Source organism: Podarcis muralis, chromosome 17 (genome assembly GCF_964188315.1).
Source record: "Podarcis muralis chromosome 17, rPodMur119.hap1.1, whole genome shotgun sequence".
Lineage (NCBI taxonomy): Eukaryota > Metazoa > Chordata > Lepidosauria > Squamata > Lacertidae > Podarcis > Podarcis muralis.
The window spans coordinates 2,352,812-2,374,148 of record NC_135671.1 but is presented as its reverse complement, the minus strand read 5'-3'; the positions used below and the strand labels follow the sequence as shown (position 1 = coordinate 2,374,148).

Below are 21,337 nucleotides of genomic sequence, written 5' to 3'. Positions count from 1 at the left end.
ACCAGGCTTGTAATTCTGTCAAAAAACGAGATCAGGTTAGTCTGACATGACTTATTTTTCAGAAATCCATGCTGACTATTGGTGATCACAGCATTCCTTTCTAGGTGCTCACAGACTGTTTGCTTAATGATCTGCTCCAGAATCTTCCCTGGTATTGATGTCAGACTGACTGGGCGGTAATTATTTGGGTCCTCTCTTTTCCCCTTTTTGAAAATAGGGACAACATTTGCCCTCCTCCAGTCTGCCGGGACTTCGCCTGTTCTCCAGGAATTCTCAAAGATGACTGCCAGTGGTTCTGAAATCACATCTGCCAGTTCTTTTAATACTCTTGGGTGCAGTTCATCTGGCCCTGGAGACTTGAATACATCTAGACTAGCCAAGTATTCTTGTACTATCTCCTTAGTTATTCTGGGCTGTGTTTCCTCTGCTGAATCATTTGCTCCAAATTCTTCAGGTCGGGCATTGTTTTCTTTATCGGAGAAGACTGAGGCAAAGAAGGCATTGAGGAGTTCAGCCCTTTCTGTGTCCCCTGTTTGCATTTCACCATCTTCTCCTCTGAGTGACCCCACGGTTTCTTTGTTCTTCCTTTTGCTACGAACATACCCATAAAAGCCTTTTTTGTTGCTTTTAACCTCTCTAGCAAGCCTGAGTTCATTTTGTGCTTTAGCTTTTCTGACTTTGTGTCTACACGTGCTGGCTATTTGTTTGAATTCCTCTTTGGTGGTTTCCCCCCTTTTCCATTTTTTGTACACATCCTTTTTTAATCTTAACTCAGTTAAAAGTTCTTTAGATAGCCACCCTGGCTTCTTTAGGCACCTTCCATGTTTCCGTCTCATTGGTATTGCCTGAAGTTGTGCTTTTACTATCTCCCTCTTAACAAACTCCCAGCCATCTTGAACTCCCTTTCCTTTTAGTATTACTGTCCATGGGATCTCACCCAGCACTTCCCTAAGCTTTATGAAGTCGGCTTTCTTAAAGTCGAGAAATTGAGTCCTAGTATGTTTGGCTGCTCCTTTCCGCTGTATAGTAAACTTCAGAAGAGCATGATCACTTGCGCCTAATGATCCTTCCACTTCTACCCCACTAACCAGGTCATCAACATTGGTTAGGACCAGATCTAAAATGGCTGTTCCTCTTGTTGCTTCTCCCACTTTCTGGACAATGAAGTTGTCTGCAAGGGCAGTGAGGAATCTGTTTGACCTTATGCTCTTGGCTGAGTTTGACATCCAACAAATATCCGGGTAATTGAAGTCCCCCATTACTACTATCTCCCTTCCTTTTGCATGCTTGGCCATCTGTTCCAGGAAGGCATCATCTATGTCCTCCGTTTGGCTTGGGGATCTATAGTAAACTCCCACAATGAGGTCACTGTTATTCTTCTCTCCCTTAATTTTGACCCAAATGCTCTCACTTTGGCTTTGAGGTTCTAAATCTTGGATCTCTTCACAGGTATACACATCCCTGACATATAACGCCACTCCTCCTCCTTTCTTGTCTGGTCTGTTTCTTTGAAATAGATTGTATCCCTCCATTATTACATTCCAATCGTGGGATTTATCCCACCAGGTTTCAGTGATTCCTATTATGTCATATTTAGTTTGCTGTACCAGGAGCTCAAGCTCATCTTGTTTATTTCCCATGCTTTGCGCATTAGTGTACAGACATTGAAGTCCATTAATCATTCCCCCGTGTCTCTTATTTAAGGATTTTCTCCTCCCACCACTAGGTCTGCATGCTCTTTGCTCCATTCGGTCTATGACATTTGGATGATCATCTTCATCAATTGATAGACTCCTACCTTCAGGAGAACTGTCTCCCTCCCCCACATTAGTCAGTTTAAAGCCCTCCTGATGAGGTTTCTGAGATTTTTTGCAAAAACATTCCTCCCAACCGTTGTGAGGTGCAGCCCATCGCTTGCCAGAAGTCCATCTTCAAGAAACTGCATTCCGTGATCTAAGAATCCAAACCGTTCCTGTTTGCACCATTTGCGAAGCCAGTTGTTCACTTCCACTATTTTTCCCTCTCTCCCTGGGCCACGTCGTTCAACTGGGAGGACAGATGAGATGATCTTCCTCCTCCCATACATTGCAACTACTTTTTACCTTCCCCATCAATTCTGAAGCTACCACTCCTTCCCTTTTTTGCAACTCCTCCTTGCACATAGACTCCCATTTAACCGGTTAGATCTCCCTACCCAATGCAATTACTAACCTTCCTTTTAACCTCCCCATTTCTAAAGCCACCACTATTTTCCAACCCCATTTGCACCTCCCCTTTTCGCCTTCGCCCTCCTTTTTCAAACCGCCTCCCTTCCAAGTTTCCCCTTCCACATGGAACATCCACATGGTGATTTTGTAGCTCTTCGTTGCCCCCTTCTCATCTCTGTTCTCCAACCCCAAGCAGTCTCCTCCTTCCTCACCCGCATATGTGCTGTTGCTGATGCCATAAGCAGTTATGCCAATCTCTGCAATAGCTTGGGGGGAATTCCTGAATTTTCCTCCTGCTGAAGCAATGGACTCTGGAGCTGCCAGCCTCCTCTGGGGACTTTTCCAGGCCACAGCCACTGTGAGGAAATGGTGAGGGCATGGCAGCGACTACTAAGGATGAAGCAACACTGTCGCTGATTCTTCCTCCTTCCACAGCCCAGGAGGCCCATGCCCAAATACAAGAGTTTGAGGTGTTCTGGTAGGCCGAGAAAACCCAAGCCCAGCAGGTGTTGGGAAACTGTATGTGCAGCTACTCACACAGAGTCAATTAAGTTTTGGCAGTTAGCCAGAAGGCAGTCTGAAGGAGTAAGTCTGCCTGGTGATAACAGAGACATGGAAACCGCTCCCTCTCTCAAGGGAATGATAATTAATGGCCTACTAACTGGAATGTATTCCAGTTCAGTGTTCAGAGGTTCTGTGTCAGTGTAGGAGTTGTGAGTCGTATCAGAGAGAGCTAGCAAATGATCCATGTTCTGTTCCTATAAATAGTCCACTGTATATAATAAACACCTAACTACAAGTTCCTGGTTCCTGCTTTGTCTATCCTGTCTGCAGCCAAGTCGCCAATTGCTTCCGTGGATTCTGCGTTTACTCTGCTAGGTCTGGCTAAGGTCCTGCAGCTAGTCAGGAAGTTGCGAAACACCAGATAGGTTTTACCAATAGCAGGCCCATCTTTGAGCAGAGATGAGAACGGAGGGTCAGTGGGGTCGAACTAGGCCAGGGACTTGCCTGCGTACTGCTCAGAGCTGGGTCTGCTGGTCTCAAGTTTCTTTGGTTCTCGGGAAAACCCCACCCTAGATTGTCAATACACTGCAGTTCATATGGCACTTTGCGATGCTAGCACCATCTGTTGGTGACCACACAAATTTCAGTGTGATGACAGACTATTATATACGAAGAAAGGACAACATTACTTTTCGATTACAGATGTAGACATGAGGTATTATAATGACCTCCTGAACCCAGTCCCTGATGAGATTGTTTCTGTTGCCTTGATACTGGATTGCATGTTGCAACAGGTAAGCACAGTCTTCAGTATATTCAAGAATAGTTGTCATTTTTTTAAAAAAAGATTTTTGTATGCAGCTAAAAGTCCTTCAAAGGGTATCCATGGGGAAGTGACCTTATGGGGAGAGAACTGCTTTACTAGTAACAGGACTGGATCTTTCTCAGTTATAACTGTCCCAGTTCTCAGTGAACAGTTTTCATAGTTGTTGAAGACATCTGAAGGCAGCCCTGTTTAGTGAAGCTTTTAATGTTTGAAGTTTTATTCTGTTTTTAATGTTCTGTTGAAAGCCACTCAGAGTGACTGAGAAAACCCAGCCAGATGGGTGGGGTAGAATTAATAAATTCTTATTGTTATTGTTGTTATTATTATTTATAGTGACTCCATCCTAGGCTGGGTGGGTCCCAGTATTCCCTGTTCCTGATAATGGACAGATTTGGGATTCTGCTGGTATTCTGACTATCCTGATGCTCATACCATCCATGACAGCCACGGAGTTATCCTATTTATGTTTTCTTTTGCTAGGTTGTTGCATCAGAACAGAATCTTACACCACCAAGCTTGGTGGTTCCAGAGCCTCGTGAAGATGGGCTGGATCATACCATTGCAAGTCACATGGTTTCGATCCTGCCTTCTCTTGCCCTTCCTGAGAGTGAGAAAAAGGTTTGTATTGCCAAGTATTACTATTTTGTTGTTTGGAAATATAGATATTTTAAATTTGTGTTTTTTACTTTCATTAACAGAATCTTTACAACTCCTTTTATCCTGAAAATAAAGAAAAGACCACGGATCAGAAGTGGCCTCTTATACTGAACTACCATGATACCCTGTCCCAGAGATTGTACTTCCTAAAGGTAGAATGTGGTGCAGTTTAGTCTTTCTTTTCTTTTCTTTTCTTTTCTTTTCTTTCTTTCATCAGTAGCATTAAATGCATAAATAATGACACTTTGAACAATGAGGGGGAAATAGCAAGTAGGAACATTTTTCTATAAATTTGCTAGGACCCAAAGGACTTCAGAGGCTGGAACTAACTTCACACTCATTGCATAATAATAATAATAATAATAATAATAATAATAATAATAGGTAAAAAAAAGAAAAGGACCCCTGGACGGTTAGGTCCAGTCAAAGGCAACTATGGGGTTGCGGCACTCATCTCGCTTCAGGCTGAGGGAGCTGACGTTTGTCCGCAGACAGTTTTCCGGGCCATATGGCCAGCATGACAAAACCGCTTCTGGCACAATGGAACACAGTGACAGAAACCAGAGCTCACGGAATGCCATTTACCTTCCCTTCACAGCAGTACCTATTTATCTGTTTGCACTGGCGTGCTTTAGAACTGCTAGGTTGGCAGGAGCTGGGACAGAGCAACAGGAGTTTTGTGCGGATTTGAACCACTGACCTTCCAATTGCCAAACCCAAGAGGCTCAGTGGTTTAGACCACAGCACCACCAATAATATATTTATACCCTGCCCATCTGACTGGGTTCCCCCAGCCACTCTGGGTGGCTTCCACACAGTAGGACATCAAATATTAAAAACTTCCCTATACAGGGATGTCTTCAGATGTCTTCTAAAAGTCAGATAGTTTATTTCCTTGAAACTTGATGGGAGGCTGTTTCACAGGGTGGGTGCAACTACTAAGAAGACCCTTTGACTGCTTCTCTGTAATTTCACTTATCACAGTGAGGGAACTGCCAGAAAGCCCTCAGAGTTGGATCTCGGTATCCAAGCTGAATCTAAGTGCCAGTTTTCAGTTAAATTTTCAAGTTCAGGAATATTTTTATGTAGGATATATAGGGCATTAACACCGGTTAATATTTGTTTCTTTTTTCTCTTCAGATGCAGGGTGGTTTAGACCCAGCCAAGGTTGAAGATGAAATGATGTGCAAACTGCCTTTGATGGATCTTCTTAAATTCCCTCTTCCGCCTCCTGAAACCAATACCAGGCGCCTTGCCAGCATCCACGAGCTTATGCACTATTGCACTAGCGGTAACATGCTTCCTTTACTGTAAACAGCTTCCCCCAAAGTCCAAAAAGGTTGTTATAAGGTATTTTTATAGGACCAGGTAAAGGTTTGAGTCCCTTCACACCTTGTTTAATATATTATAGGCCTCCCTTGGCCTGAAGAGGCTGGTACAAGTGTGAACTGTAAATGGTAATAAGAGAGGTTTCCTGGTCAGTAGGGTAGAATTGTCTTTAATTCTGCTCCGGTTGCCAGGCACTAAGGGATTATGCTTCACCTTTTGCAGTGCAAGTCACTGCTCATCCTGTTCCTGAACCCTTTCCCCAATCCGTAAGTCTGGGCTGTAAGCCATACATTGTATTTTTAAAAATAGGTAGTATAGTACTGTACAAGCAACTCTCTACCTATCCAGGGGTTACGTTCCAGTGCCCCGCATGCATAAGTGGAAATCACATAAGTGGGGAGCACCCTCTAAACACCCTTTAAATGCCCGCTCTGCCACTCTCTCTGCAACCCAGATCAAAAATACTGTACTAAAAAAGATCCACAACTGGACTTGAAGCTCTTGGGCTCCTGGACAATGTGTGGAAAAGTGGCTGCAGCTGTAGAGCTGGGCGATATTGCGATTAATTGTCTGAAACTGATATGGCCTTCAAACCGCGATACCAGTTTCAGACTTTTTGAGCTGGCAGTACATTGCGGCTCCCCAGCCACTGCCGGCACCTCATTCCTGCCTGCCTGCCTGAGCTGTGCTGGCGGCAGCCAGGAAGCCACGATGTATCGCCAGTTCAAATTGCCTTGATCAGCTGAGAGGTGAGCAGGAGTGCTAGGGCTGGGCAATTTCAGACATCGTGATATATCAGTACATTGGGCTATTCAGCTGCTGATCTATCACAATGTTGAAAACCAGGTATCGCCCAGCTCTATGCTGCTGCTGTGCTACCCCACGTGTCAGGTGTTAGGCAGGGAGGCTGAGCAGCCTAAAGAAAGCATTGCTGCGCCTCCAGTCCCTTCCCTGCCCTTACTGAAGTCCTCTTTGAGCTCTAGGATGGGTCTCCTCACGAGCCACGAGGACCCTCCAGTTGTCAGGCTTTGGGGGAATGCATATCTCTCTAGAAATGGTGTTGCTCCCAGTTAAGGTTCACCCCCTCCGTCCCCATTAATCTATGTCACTCCTACATCTGGTAGTCTGAGCTTGTTGCCGCTACACTTTCTGTTCTAGCGCTCTCAAAGCCCATCTAGTCTTAGGCGAAGAGGGGTTAGGGATTCTTTCCAAGGACACTGAATCTGCCAGCTGTCTCTCTCCTGGCGTTTCCTCTTTTAGCTGTTCCTCACCTAGTATTTCCCAGCTTTCCCCCTCTGGACTATGCCCCTCTGCAAACCACTGTTCTAAATCAATACTGTCCTCCTGCCCTTGGGAAGGTTCAGGACAATGGAGGGGGGGAGCCCTCCTACCATTCCTCCTCAATCCAGCCCCTGACACCAGCTCTCTCCCTCCATTTCCTGGTATGAATTAAGTTACTATTTCCTGGCACCGCACATACACACGTATGTGCATGAGTCGATCATGCGCAAGTGGGAGGGATTCCTGTATATCAATGAAAAGTGACCAGTGCCCGTAGGAAAAATATCTCATCATGGGACACACTTTGCTGACGTCGCTGAGTTTACTTTCTGTGCCTTGATCTTCCTACAGAACACATGAACTGGGCTGAAATAGAGCGAGCTTTTAAAGTGTTTACATTTGAAAGTCTGAGGCTGACAAAGGTAGATGACTCTGGACAGCTAGAAGGCTGTGGCAGAATGCTTGGCGGTGGTGATGAGATTTCTTACATCCCATGGGATAATCCTGCTGAGTTTGCCAGACAACTGAGACAAGAATTGATGGACCTAAAAATATCACAGGAAGAGTATCTGACCAAATCAGGTACGGAGGTTATCATAATTTTTTTTATTTATTAAATGAAATTTATATATGACTTGATTGTTTAAAAACACACACCTCAAAGCTGTTTATGAAAGATAAAACAGTAAAATCAAGAAAAATTCACAACCATGTATTAAAACGGTGCGTGTTATTGCTAGACCTCTTACTGAAAGATGTATATACCGTATTTTTAGCCCTATAGGACGCACCGGCCCACAGGACGCACCTATTTTTTGGGGGGGGGGAATAAAGGGGGGGAAATTATTTCCCCCCCAGGCACGGGGCTGGGGAAGCCCAAGCTTCCCCTGACCCCAGAACATGCAGCTCTCCGCAAGCGTGGGAGCCCAGTGCCGGGCTCCCATGGCTTGCGGAGAGCTGCGCGAAGCTAAGCCTGGGCGCGCTGTGCCTCTGCGCTGTCCCCCGAGCTTGCGGAGCTGGCGGCGGGGAGAAGCACGCGTCTCCCCGCCGTCAGCCTCCAAACCACGTTGGGAGACAGCGGGATGGCGCGCTGCACCTCCCCGCTGTCCCCCGAGCTTGTGGGGCTGGCGGTGGGGCTCTCCTGAAGCCTGGAGAGTGAGAGGGGTCGGTGCGCACCGACCCCCCTCGCTCTCCAGACTTCAGCGAAAGCCTGCATTCGCCCCATAGGACGCACACACATTTTCCCTTCATTTTTGGAGGGGAAAAAGTGTGTCCTATAGGGCGAAAAATACGGTACATTTGCTGCTGCAACAAAGGGCAGTAAAGGGACAAGTTCAAAAAGGGATTTTAGAGAATGCTTTGTAAGTCATCTTGGCCAAGAGATACATTTTCCAGCATGGCCAGTGTTTGCCTTGGTCCACGCCCAAAGCAAAATTGCTGAAGCCCCTGTTCTCAGACTTCTGCTCTGCAATGGTGACGTGTGGCATCTCCAAGACGGCTCTGCAGACACATTTTGCACAGATCACAGAGAAAGTGGTTCTTTTGAAAAACCCAAAAGAAGAGCTAGAGATAGGAGAAAGCCAAGTGTTGTTAGCCAAAGGATGAAAGAGATGGAAGTATCCTAGCTAAGCAGGGATGATGAGGGCTAAGAGGCAGAGTTGGAAGAGGATTTAAAGGCAGGGCAGTTAGAATAAGGAAGAAAAAGTTTGACTGCTAGGGCCTGATCTATATTTGCCACAGAGTAGGATGGGAGAATGCTGAGGTCATAAAACAGATTACAGGGGTACCTCGGGTTACATACGCTTCAGGTTACAGACTCCGCTAACCCAGAAATAGTGCTTCAGGTTAAGAACTTTGCTTCAGGATGAGAACAGAAATCGTGCTCCGGCGGCATGGCAGCAGCAGGAGGCCCCATTAGCTAAAGTGGAGCTTCAGGTTAAGAACAGTTTCAGGTTAAGAATGGACCTCCAGAACGAATTAAGTACTTAACCCGAGGTACCACTGTACAGTACTAAAGAATGCAAGTATTGTACTTAAGAACACACAGAGAGAAAACACCATGGTACACCTCTACTAGTGCCTTCATCTGCCCCACCTGCAATGAAACATGTCTCTCCCATATTGGTCTCTATAGGCACAGCAGGCACCGTAACTCTCCAGTGGTTTGACTTTACTCCCAAAGGTGTAGTCCTCCCTTGTCTCCCAAAATAGACAGATGCCAACAACAGCTGTTAAAGGAATTTATACTGAGCTTGTTAATGTTGTATATGTTTGGAGATGGCTACAGTCCTAAACACAAGTACTAAGGAATAAGCACTGTTGAAGGTTCTTCCAAGTAAACATACCTAGGGAATTGTCCTGATGCTGTCAGAAACCCGAGTCTTCTAGTACTGTTTAGGTCACAGTATTCTCTTTTGCTCTTACCATTTTTAGTCTATTTACGATATTCCTTCAGAGCCGAAAAGTTTCAAAGTTATTCGACATGCCTTCATTCTCCTTCACAGTGAAGTCATGGTCCATATTTAACATTTTTCAGAGGTCAGTCCCTCTCCACAGTCCACTTGCCCTCAGGCCATGTTGCAGATGAGCAACTGCACTATTCACAGACCACGTGCCACTGCCAGAGTCCACAGGAGGCCAGTCTGCTTTTCCCACTTTGTTTCTGTGCTGCCACTTTGAATGTTGAAACTTAAACTGGAGATTAGGGAACTCCCATTCTGACTTCGGAATTTTTCTGATTTGCACCTCCTGTTCATAGGGTTTTTCACTGACAGTGCTTTTCGTAGTCGACAATTTTTCTCTTTTTCATTTGACAACGGTATTAAGAGACCATCAGGACTTTACAATTCAGGTATGCTTTATTTGGAAAGAGCCTCTTTCCCTTTCCCTCTGTCTTCACTTTGGTGTTAAAACAAAGCACTTATTTTTCTCATCGGTGATCAGTCTGCCAAAATACACTCATATTAGCAAACTATCTACAGAGAATACCAACAGCTAAGCAAAGCTTATCCCTGAAAGTCAGTTAGGTTCCTTAAAGAATCACAAGGCAATCCAGCGGGCTGGCAGTGTTGGGAAACGGCAGTGTTGGGAAATGGCGTGTTGCCAGTGATCTGCCCCTGGCTGGTCTTCGGTCAGTCCAGGAAGATCTGAAATAAGCGACACCTCCCTCTTGAGAGATGCACACTCCCTTCCCCCTTGCATGTCAGCAGGAGAAAGAAAACAGTCTGGAAGTAGTCTGACTCATTCTACTTTATTCCCGGACTGTACACTGTACAAAACATGTCTGCTCTCTCAGAAACCTCCGTACAACTCACTGACTCCCCCTTTACAGCAACAACAGGAAGGTCTCAAGTTACACTGAGAACACAACCCTGAGAAGAGCGTTGAACATCCTGTCTCACGCTCAGAAACATCAGAGGAATCACATGATGTAAACAATGAGCTGCTAGTTTGCAGCTGCTGAGCACTCATATCCCAACAGGCAGAACCAGCAGCTAGTTTATGCTAGACTATTGCACAGTCAGGCTCCTATGCACTCCCATCAGTAGAGTGTAGCTGCCAGTACACAAACTTAGCTATGCAAAAAATCTGCAATAAGAATGCAAGCCGTGTAGTGCAGCAGAGCTCATAAACAGGTGGTCCCGGGTCCAGTCTTCCTACCGGAAAAAGCTAGGTGCAATCCTTGCACACAGCACAGCTTAGGTGTCAGAGCTAAACAGGGGGAACGCTACATGAGCCAATTGGCTGTGGCATCACACAGGCTCTGCCAGTCACATTGGCCAGAGGTGCACCCTCGCTTCTCATTCGTTGTTAAAGAGTATGTGTGTATGTGAAACACGAAGACACAAGGATTGTCCATTTCAGATTAAGGAGAAAAAGAATTAAGGCTACAATTCTATATACTGGGAGTAAAGTCCATTGATTTCTTTTGAATGGGATTGCACCATAAAGAAGCACACCCTCGCTCCTGGTTCATGCACTTGCTGACCCAAGGATTTTCGTGGAAAATCCTTATAATACAGTGGTGCCTTGCAAGACGAAATTAATTCGTTCCGCAAGTTTATTCTTCTTGCGAGTTTTTCGTCTTGCGAAGCACGGTTTCCCATAGGAATGCATTGAAAATAAATTAATGCGTTCCTAGGGAAACCGCTTGCCAGGCTGGCGGTGTGGAGAAGGGCTTTTCTCCCCACCGCAAGCCTTCAGGACAGGTACAGGAACAGAGGGGAAGGCGCGCAGCGCTTTCCCTCTGTTCCCGGGGCTTGCGTGGGAGGAGGGTTTTTCCTCCCCACCGCCAACATTCAGAACAGCATTCTGAATGTTGGCGGTGGGAAGGAAAACCCTCCTCCCACCCCAAGTCTTCAGGAAAGCCATCCGAAGCCGGGCGGCGGGAGAAGGTGTCCCCGCCCCCCCCGCCCGGCATCGGAGCTTCGTTCCGATGGCGGGCGGCGGGAGGAGGTGTCCCCGCCCCCCCGCCCGGCATCGGAGCTTCGTTCCGATGGCGGGCGGCGGGAGAACGCGTTCCCGCCCCCCGTCCGGCATCGGAGCTTTGTTCCGATGGCGGGCGGCGGGAGGAGGTGTCCCCGCCCCCCCGCCTGGCATCGGAGCTTCGTTCCGATGGCGGGCGGCGGGAGGAGGCTTTCCCGCCCCCCCCCCCCGCCCGGCATCGGAGCTTCGTTCCGATGGCGGGTGGCGGGAGGAGGTGTCCCCGCCCCCCCCCCGCCCGGCATCGGAGCTTCGTTCCGATGGCGGGCGGCGGGAGAACGCGTTCCCGCCCCCCCGCCCGGCATCGGAGCTTCGTTCCGATGGCGGGCGGCGGGAGGAGGTCCGAGGACAGTGGGGAAGACACGCTGCGCTTCCCCGCTGTCCCGGAGATTTCCCTATGGGCTTTCGTCTTGCGAAGCAAGCCCATAGGGAAAATCGTCTTGCGAAGCAACTCGCAAACGGAAAACCCTTTCGTCTAGCGGGTTTTCCGTCTTGCGAGGCGTTCGTCTTGCGGGGTACCACTGTAAACAGAGCTGGGCATGTTTAGCCTGGAGAAGAGGAGGTTAAGGGGTGATATGATAGCCATGTTCAAATATATAAAAGGATGTCACATAGAGGAGGGAGAAAGGTTGTTTTCTGCTGCTCCAGAGAAGCGGACACAGAGCAATGGATCCAAACTACAAGAAAGAAGATTCCACCTAAACATTAGGAAGAACTTCCTGACAGTAAGAGCTGTTTGACAGTGGAATTTGCTGCCAAGGAGTGTGGTGGAGTCTCCTTCTTTGGAGGTCTTTAAGCAGAGGCTTGACAACCATATGTCAGGAGTGCTCTGATGGTGTTTCCTGCTTGGCAGGGGGTTGGACTCGATGGCCCTTGGGGTCTCTTCCAACTCTATGATTCTATGATTATTATTAAGAGAGAGGAATGTTGTGAGAAAGAGGCAAGCCGGTGCTCTGAAAAACGTAGAGACCGTTTATCAGGGTAGAGCAGGATGGAGATTGTGCCACCAGCATTTAAGCAACAGGAACAGCCAAAGAACCAGATGAAAAGATAAAATATGTCTGTGGGTGTGTTAGTGTATGCATCTCTTATCCATCCATCCATCTATTTAGCTTTATTTTTCAGATCGGGTTGCTGAATGTAAGAGTGATCTCAACGCTTCTCTTGAAAATAAGGTAAGAAATACTGTGGTTGAAATGTGATTTACAGTATGATATGAAAGTGGAGTCTGTACATGTGAATTATGGTAGCTGAGAATTTTCGGTGCGTTTTTAACTTCAAATGTATATATAACAGATGGATGCTCTTTGGTGATTCAAAACCTTTCCTCTTAAAGATTATATGTACACTAATAAAAGTAGAATAGGAACTTCTAATGCCACGTTGTTGTACTCTAAAATCATAACCAGTTAAAAATTCTTACCCATTATCATTCTGTGTTGCCTGCGATTCTGTCTCCTTTCAGTATGGGCAGTTCTCTACACTTAAAGGTAAAGGTAAAGGACCCCTGACCCCTTAACTAAGTCCAGTCGCGAACAACTCTGGGGTTGCGGTCAGCTAGTATTTGTTGAAGCTGTTTCCATTGCTTTATATAATTTGAAAGTTCAAGATTGCTCTTGAAGAAAAAACCTGTGTTCCAAAATAGATTGAGCTGTAATAAATCCTATTAGTACGCATTTTGGGGAACAAATTAATTCTGTTAGTTCTTTCTGGTCTCACATATTGGTGTCCGTCCCCCATCCCTCCCACTTTTTTACTTCTGTATTGAGTTTTTTTATTGAAAGGAGAGGCAGGTGACACATTCCATTCCCGCTTCCATTCTTAGTGGCAGCTTTCTCCTTTATCTGAACAGATCCATGCCAAACTTACTCAGATAGATTATTTGAGAGAGAATCTCTATAATAGTTTGTGTCGGGATGGGTGTTGATGCTTATCTGGAAGTGCCTGTCCAAGTCTTCCCATTTACCAAATTAAAAATTAGTTTTGTGACTCCCAAGCCAAAAAAAAAAAAAGTTAGAATCTTAGAACTGTAGAGTTGGAAAGGACCTCTGAGAATTATCTAGTACAATCTCAACTGGATCATGCATGACAGATGGACACCCAACCACTGCTTAAACCCCTGCTCTGTGCCCTTCGTTATATGTGATTGTTTTATACCTCTTGGTGTTTCTTTAGATACATTCAGATACAGAGTTAGTTGCCATACAGGAGACCCAGCAGCGGTGTTTGAAAGACTGGAGTTTTGCAGAACATTTTCAACCACACCTTCTCTTCCAGGTATTTTTAGTTGCTTTTTCTTCATGATATGTGTGTGTGGGGGGGGGGGGGGAGAAACGACGACAGAAAAGGATATCGAGCATTTCATTTCTATACCCCTGCTTCAGATGCAGAGCTGATGAGTGACGTTTCTTAACCATTTCCATTTAGCCACCCTTTTAAATCTTAATTGCACGCCTGTCACCAAAGCAGGGGAAACTGTCTTTGTATTCTGTTTTATCTTGGATACCATCATAGGTATTGCTTGTTGGGAAGAGTGGAGGTGTCATTTACTGTGCCCACCTTCACTTCTATGAGTGTCCTTTCCCTTGATAGGTCACACAGGACTTAATAAAAGAGATGTTCCTTCTTTTATTTACATATGAAGAACTTGCTGGGCACCTTTTTACGGGCAGAGGGGGAGTTACTATTCCATCATAGCTCTTCTGAAATAAAATATATTTGCGTACACGTGACGCAATCAACCTGTCACGGAGCCTGTATATTAACTAAGATAGAGCTGGTGTCATCAGCGTGTTAATGACACTGGACCCTAAATCTCCTAATGCCAGCTCCAATGCCTTTATAGAGATATTAAACAACATTGGAAATAAGAATCGTGCCCTGTGGCACAACTGCTAGTGGGTAGACATGTAATCTTCCAACAGTATTTTCTGAACTGAACCCTGTAGGTAGGAATGGAACCTCCAGGTCGCCCTGGGCAAGATAAAACAACTAACAAATTCAATAAATGAAATCAATAATAGCCACAGCAACACCTTCCCACCAAGCCATGGAAACTGTGCAGGAGGATAAATTGCTCAATGGTATTGAAAGCTGCTACAAGCAAAAGCAACAAGATTGCACTTTCCTTGTCCCTTTCCTGATGGTGGTCACCATCTGGGCAATCAATGTCTAGTATTAGTTACAAAAAACGCTACGTTAAATATGCTATAAATATGTTTTTTATGTTAAAACTGTTCCCCCGAATGCCCCTTTCCCCATTGCCAGTCACTTACAAAAGTTGAGTTATGCTTTCCTTTTGTTCTCAGGTTCTTCACAACGCAATCCAGCATTACAAATGCATTGATTCCTATTATCACACTCAAGATAACTCCTTGCTGATAGTCCTTCATAATCCGATGAACCAACGTTGCCAGTTTGAAGAGTCCTGGAATGTTGCGTTGCATTCTGACGTTGGGTTCAGGTGAGAGGTTCTTCAGGCAATGCCTCCAAATAGCCCAGAAGCCATAGGTATGGAATACAGCATGAAAAGGAGATGATGGTGATTCGTGATGAGAATGGCAAGTGCAAGCAAGTGTAAATGGGTGCACATTGCTGCAAAAACCCCACCCCAAACACTTCATTTTGAATATATGGAATAGGTGCTGAGGGACCTGGAATGAAGCATAGTGCAGAGTTTGATGAATATGCTGACCCAGTGGGTGGCAGCTGTGAAAAGGGCAAATTCCACATTAAGGAACATGAGGAAAGGGATTGAAAATAAAGTTGCCAATGCCATAAAGCCATTATATGGTGTGACTACTCTTGGATCACAGTATTGTTCTGCTTAAAAGGTAAAGGGACCCCTGACCATTAGGTCCAGTCGTGACCGACTCTGGGGTTGCGGCGCTCATCTCGCTTTATTGGCCGAGGGAGCCGGCGTACAGCTTCCGGGTCATGTGGCCAGCAGGACTAAGCCGCTTCTGGCGAACCAGAGCAGCGCATGGAAACACCATTTACCTTCCCGCCAGACCGGTACCTATTTATCTACTTGCACTTGGATGTGCTTTCAGACTGCTAGGTTGGCAAGAGCTGGGACTGAGCAACGGGAGCTCACCCCGTCATTGCGGGGATTCGAACCACCAACCTTCTGATCGGCAAGTCCTAGGCTCTGTCGTTTAACCCACAGCGCCACCCGTGTCCCTTCACACCTCAGAAAAAGGATATTGTAGAGTTGGAAAACATTCAGTATGGGGCAACCCAAATGATCAAGGAACAGAAGCAACTCCCTGATGTGGAAAGGTTGCAGCATTTGGGGCTTTGTGCTCTTAAGAGTGAGAATTAATGTCCTTAACCGAAAGCAATGGTGGACAAGTGAGGAAGGAAGAGGATAGCTCAGTCTGCCCTGTGCAGATGCATGGCTGACCAGCTGCCATTGCCTATGCTAGCATCTCATGTTTACATACAGCACACATCTAGCTAGTAAGCAGTTGCACACTTGCACAGTGCTGACTGAAACTCCAAAAAGTCAAGCATGCAAGTTCCCTTTCTGTCACCCCATAGCAGCCAGCAGTTTCCAGAGGTGAACCATTTCATCAGCTGTTGTGCAGATCTGATTTGCGTACTTGTTTTTTTTTTAATAATCCACATTTTTTAATAATGCAGAAATATTTTTAAACATAAAATGCAATATAAACTATTTAAGGGTTTTAATTCTTTCATATGAGAAGGCAAAGATTCTTGATCGCTGTGTTTTCTTATCGATAATAGTAGAAATTCTTTTTCCCAGGAATTACCTGGAATTGGTGGCTGCTTCCATAGATGAATGGATAGTAAGAGAAGAAGTAAAATATCAGGAAGAAAAAATGGCAAAAGAACTGGAAGCTCTTAGGTTAGCTAAAGAGTTAGCAGAAAAAGCACCTGTTGAAGTCAAGTCCCCACCTACTGGCAAAAAGGGTGCTGCGCAGAAGAAGTCCAAAAGTAAGTTGACTACATATGCCTACTCAGAGGTAAGTTCAGTGGGCCAGGTAAGCATGTGTAATAAGACTGCAGCCTTAGCCATGTTCTTATTCAGAAAACAACTTGCAATCCCTTGCAGCAAATTATATAAGCCAGCTCCATTTACCTGTGTTAGGGAATTGCCCACCCAAAGGCCTTGTTTTGGGTGCCATAGAAGGCTTTGTTCAAGCCTACCTGCAGCAAGGGGCGATCATTTTCAGAAGGGCCACAGCTTAGGGATGGGAAAGGATAACCCCTCTTGCTGCAATTAGGCTTGGGAATAAACCTTTGTTTGCTTGCAATAGAAGGGTTTTCTCCAAGCCTAATTGTTTGGAGACAATGGTTGACTTGGATATTGTAACTGGTGGGGGAGGGTTAACCATTCCATCCCCAGCTCCACTCTCCAAGAAACTCACCCATCCCCTCCAAATTTGGTTCTAAAATGGCTAAAGTCCTTTTTTCAAACCTCATAGCTAGTGAGATTGGAGTATGAGAGAGGGGTTGCTGTGTGATTTGTGAGCGTGTAGTTGCAGTATGCGGTGGATGGTGATATGAAGTGTCTTTTGCCCATAGCATGTGACTGATACGTTTCTTGCTGTTATTTCTGCATCTTGGGGGTCTCCCTTTATTGACTCCTACCAGGGCTTGCACACGAGCTCATTATTAAGAAAGAAGACATTTTTCTTTTACAGCTCAAGGAAATTTGTTCCGTGATCTCCATGCTTTAATGTAGCTTACAAATAAATGTTGCCAAGTTAAAATTGACGTTCCTTTAAATGATTTTTTTCAGAGTATAAGGGAGCATATGAGATGATGGAAAGAGATAGAGTAATAGCCAGATTGCTTGTGCCAAATATGGGAATTTGAGCTCTACTTTTTAAGCTTTGGCGTTGCATTCGTTCTATCGCTCTTTTAACGAATCTTTCTTGGTAGTTGGTGGCTGCTGTTGCAACATACTTTTGAAGATGCTTTATCTTTATCTCAATTCTCAAAGCTCCTACCAAAAGTAAAGTCGACGTTTCTCCAGAACCTGCAGTTGAGAAAGAAAAAAACATTTTTGTCAGAGATGACTCTCTCAAGGTAACAATAAAAAAGAAAAAAGAAAAGCCTAATCCCAAAATAATTCCATATGTTCCAAGTGTTTTTATACACCTGAGGGTGTTTTGTTTTTGTTCCTGTTTTTATTATTCATGTTGTGTTTTTATCTTGTATATTTTTGCTGTGAACCGCCCTGAGATCTTCGGGTGAAGGGCAGTATACAAATTAAATAAATGCTTAAATAAATAAAACATACTTATGGCAAGAGCAGAAGCTGCAGAGTGATAATAGTAATGATTTTTTTGTTTTTTGTATAAGCTGCACACACACACTTTCAGTTTGTATTGAAAAGTTTTGGAAACAGATAATTACAGGGCTTTAAATAATATATTGAAATTACTTAAAATATTGACGTTTTTAAAGAGGAGGGAAGGTGGGTTAAACTAAAAGTAATCCAATAGTGACTCAAAAAAAAGGTTGAAACGAAAAGTTTTCCATGCGCTGCAAAGTGAAGACCATCATGTTCATTTAGGCCCTGAAGTCTTAATTGTTTGGACAGGCTTGGAAGGAAGAGCAGGAGCGGCTGTTAGAGGAAGAGCGGTTGAAAGAATTAAAAAAAGCCGAGAAGAAGGAGAAACCTGGCAAGAAAAAAGGCCAGAGCAAGGAGCAAGCAGCCTCCGATGAAGGAAAGGCATCCAAAAAGAAAACGAACAAAGAAAAAAAATCGCCGTCCAGATCACCAGAGTCGGCTAAATCACCAGACACTGAAGATCAGGCAAAGCTGGCCAGGCAAAGTAAACAAATTAACCCTCCGCAGCCACCCGTGAAAGAATATGAGGTGTGTTACTCCTATTAGGAAGATATTGCCTTTTTTCATAGGGTGCCTGTATATCTTGTCTCAAGCTTGAGCTTTTCTGCAGAGGCAAATTGTGCCTGAAGCAAATTTTACCATTCCTCAGTGTGCATTTAATACGTTCCATGGGGTGCTTCTTTTAGTGATATACGCATCAACCCCAGTTCTGACATACTTTGCATCTTTTTAATGACCGATTAACGCCTTCTTTCCCAGACCACTTTTGATGTGGGCTTCAGCCCGTATGAGTGCAAATGAAAGCACATGCAAACAGTGCCTTTTTTGCAGGGGTGGCTCCTCGCCATGGCGAAATCGCAGTGGGTGTGGACCACGGAGGAGCATCCCACTGCCTTTCTGCCCCTCAAGGCCATCACTTCGCTTCCAATTGTTCATTCACCTGCACCTTAGATTCTGCTCTAACAGTGGGTTGCTGGTGGGGCCAGGCAGAACACATACATTTTTAACCAGCTGTTTTGTGAAAATAAGGGACGCGGGTGGCGCTGTGGGTTAAACCACAGAGCCTAGGACTTGCTGATCAGAAGGTTGGTGGTTCGAATCCCCGTGACGGGGTGAGCTCCTGTTGCTCGGTCCCTGCTCCTGCCAACCTAGCAGTTCGAAAGAACGTCAAAGTGCAAGTAGATAAATAGGTACCGCTAGGGCAGGAAGGTAAATGGCGTTTCCGTGCACTGCTCTGGTTCACCAGAAGCGGCTTAGTCATGCTGGCCACATGACCCGGAAGATGTACACCGGCTCCCTTGGCCAGTAAAGTGAGATGAGCACCGCAACCCCAGAGTCGGTCATGACTGGACCTAATGGTCAGGGGTCCCTTTACCTTTACTTTGTGAAAATAAGGTGTAATAATAATAATAGTAATAATAATAATTTATTATTTATACTCTGCCCATCTGGCTGGGCTTCCCCAGCCACTCTGGGCGACTTCCAAAAAAATATTAAAATACTGTAATACATCAAACATTAAAAGCTTCCCTAAACAGGGCTGCCTTCAGATGTCTTCTAAAAGTCTGGTAGTTGTTGTTCTCTTTGACATCTGATGGGAGGGCATTCCACAGGGTGGGTGCCACTACCGAAAAGACCCTCTGCCTGGTCCCCTGTAACTTGGCTTCTCGCAGTGAGGGAACCGCCAGAAGGCCCTCGGTGCTGAACCTCAGTGTCCGGGTAGAACGATAGGTGTAATGGAAAACTTGGGTTTCATTTTTTAAATCTATGGCTGTTGTCCACAGGTGAACAAATACCATAGGGTAGGCCGACAGCAGACCTCAGGTTTCTGGAACTCAGGGAGGACGAGCTACTGGTGGAGCCCAGCACAACACAGACGTTGCCTGCTGTTTTGTGAAAGTTGGGTAGATCAGAAAGGGCCTCAGATAGTGAGCAGGAACAAAGTCTTGCCTCCCTCTGTGGCCTCAGCTCTTCCTCTTTTTTGTTGCAAACTGGCTCACTAGCCTTCATTTGCCTCTTCCTTCAGTGCAGTGCTGATGACAACCCCGTTGTGAAATACCTTCAGGCCTCAGCCCTGAACACATCATATCCCCAAAATGGCTTCTCAAGAAGAGCCTGGGCTGTCCCAAGTGCCTCCTTATTTGTAATCCAGAAGTGGAGATTGGTATAGAAGGGTCAAAACATGGAGAAGTTTCTGTCAACCTCCCAGAATTTAGGCAGCTCTCCATGGCAGCCTATCAACAACTGCTTCTTTTTTTAAGTGTTCAAATACAGTCATACCTCAGGTTAAAGATGCTTCGGGTTAATTCTTTTCAGGTTGCGTCCTGCGGCGACCCGGAAGTAACAGAACGGGTTACTTCTGGGTTTCGGTGCTCGCGCATGCATGGACGCTCAAAATGAAGTCATGCGCAGAAGCAGTTGCGTTCTGCTCAGGGTGTGTACGGGGCTCCAGAACTGATCCCGTTCACATCCAGAGGTACCACTGCATATGAAATCTCTTAATAAACACCACAAGGTGTCTTTTTTAATGTAAAAATAAAAAATATGGCCATATGCAAGTGTCAACAAATACCACTGTATGGAAGCTCTCTGGTTATGTGTGGCTACAGAGGAAGGGAGGACCTTGTTGTTCTGCACCACTTTTTCTTAGGGGGGGGGCATATAGATGATAGCTATATAAAGGGCAGAATTCACTCACTTCCTGGGTTTTCAAAATATTTATATTTTATTGAAATAACTTCGGTTATAAAGAAGTAAATTGATAGAGGGAAAAACCACACACTTCATGAGTCACAAAACAGCGGTGGAGTCGTGTTGCTGATAGAGTATTCCAGTTTTCCTTGGCTGAAAACTTGTGTCTAATTCTACCTTTTCCTGCAACTGTTCTGTCCTAGTTTCTTGGATACAATATGGCTGAGAATCCCATTCAAGTTGCAGGGACTACCCGATATCTGTTCCCTACTGACGGAGGACAAATCCAGGCAGAAAGGATAACGTTTGAAAAAGGTGATTCTTTCGCACTTGGCATTTCTATGGGTTTCTAAACATGCATTTAGAATCAGTATTGATAGATGTTTCACTGTTGAAGTAATAACAGTGTAGCGTTGTGGTTAACAGAGTAAGCTATGAATCAGGAGCTCCTGATTTGAATTTTGCCTCTGTCAAGAACTCACTGAGTAGCCATTGGTGAGCAATCTTCCCTCAGCTACCAACCAGCGGCGGAGCAAGCTGATCGGGCATCTGGGGCGGCGCATGTGCCCTGCGCCCAGGGCCGGGGCCAGCTGGGGCAGGACGCTCCACAGGGCCTCTGAGGAGTCTGTCTGCCTTCTCCCACTCAGCCGCCCTATAGCTGAGGGCGAGGCGGTGGGCAGACGGTTTGGGGCAGTGTGGAGCCTGCGGGCGCCCAAGCCACCGCGTCACTCCCAGGAGAGACGTATGTCTCCCCCCCCCCCCAAAAAAAATATTATTCATTTTATAACACAAATAAAAAACACAAACAGAAAGGACAAACAATACAAAGAAATTCTTGTCATATCCTTATTTTCCTAAACATTGTGGGCTTCCCCAAGTCCCACCTACCTGATTTTCATTTTACTTCATCTTCCGCAGTTTACATATATCATAATTTCTAACCATCTGCCCCCCCCACTTACTTTAATCATAAAAAACTTTACATTTTATCACTTATAAAATGCACTCTCTTCTACTTCTAACCCTACCGCCTAT

At 45.4% G+C, this 21,337-nt stretch overlaps 1 protein-coding gene and 1 long non-coding RNA gene across 2 annotated transcripts in view; one reads left to right on the top strand and one right to left on the bottom strand.

The window, feature by feature from the left end:
- Positions 1–21,337, top strand: part of SPAG17 (sperm associated antigen 17) — an 80,416-nt gene that overhangs the window by 18,520 nt on the left and 40,559 nt on the right. The window contains exons 10-22 of the mRNA XM_028712671.2: positions 3,414–3,505; positions 4,018–4,155; positions 4,236–4,346; positions 5,335–5,485; positions 7,156–7,386; positions 9,563–9,655; positions 12,412–12,461; positions 13,462–13,563; positions 14,595–14,749; positions 16,055–16,245; positions 17,258–17,343; positions 17,861–18,139; positions 20,506–20,617. Coding sequence (XP_028568504.2) covers positions 3,414–3,505; positions 4,018–4,155; positions 4,236–4,346; positions 5,335–5,485; positions 7,156–7,386; positions 9,563–9,655; positions 12,412–12,461; positions 13,462–13,563; positions 14,595–14,749; positions 16,055–16,245; positions 17,258–17,343; positions 17,861–18,139; positions 20,506–20,617 — 1,791 coding nt within the window. The remainder of the gene's footprint in view (positions 1–3,413; positions 3,506–4,017; positions 4,156–4,235; positions 4,347–5,334; positions 5,486–7,155; positions 7,387–9,562; positions 9,656–12,411; positions 12,462–13,461; positions 13,564–14,594; positions 14,750–16,054; positions 16,246–17,257; positions 17,344–17,860; positions 18,140–20,505; positions 20,618–21,337) is intronic.
- Positions 1–21,337, bottom strand: part of LOC114587860 (uncharacterized) — a 96,619-nt gene that overhangs the window by 68,451 nt on the left and 6,831 nt on the right. The window lies entirely within an intron of this gene.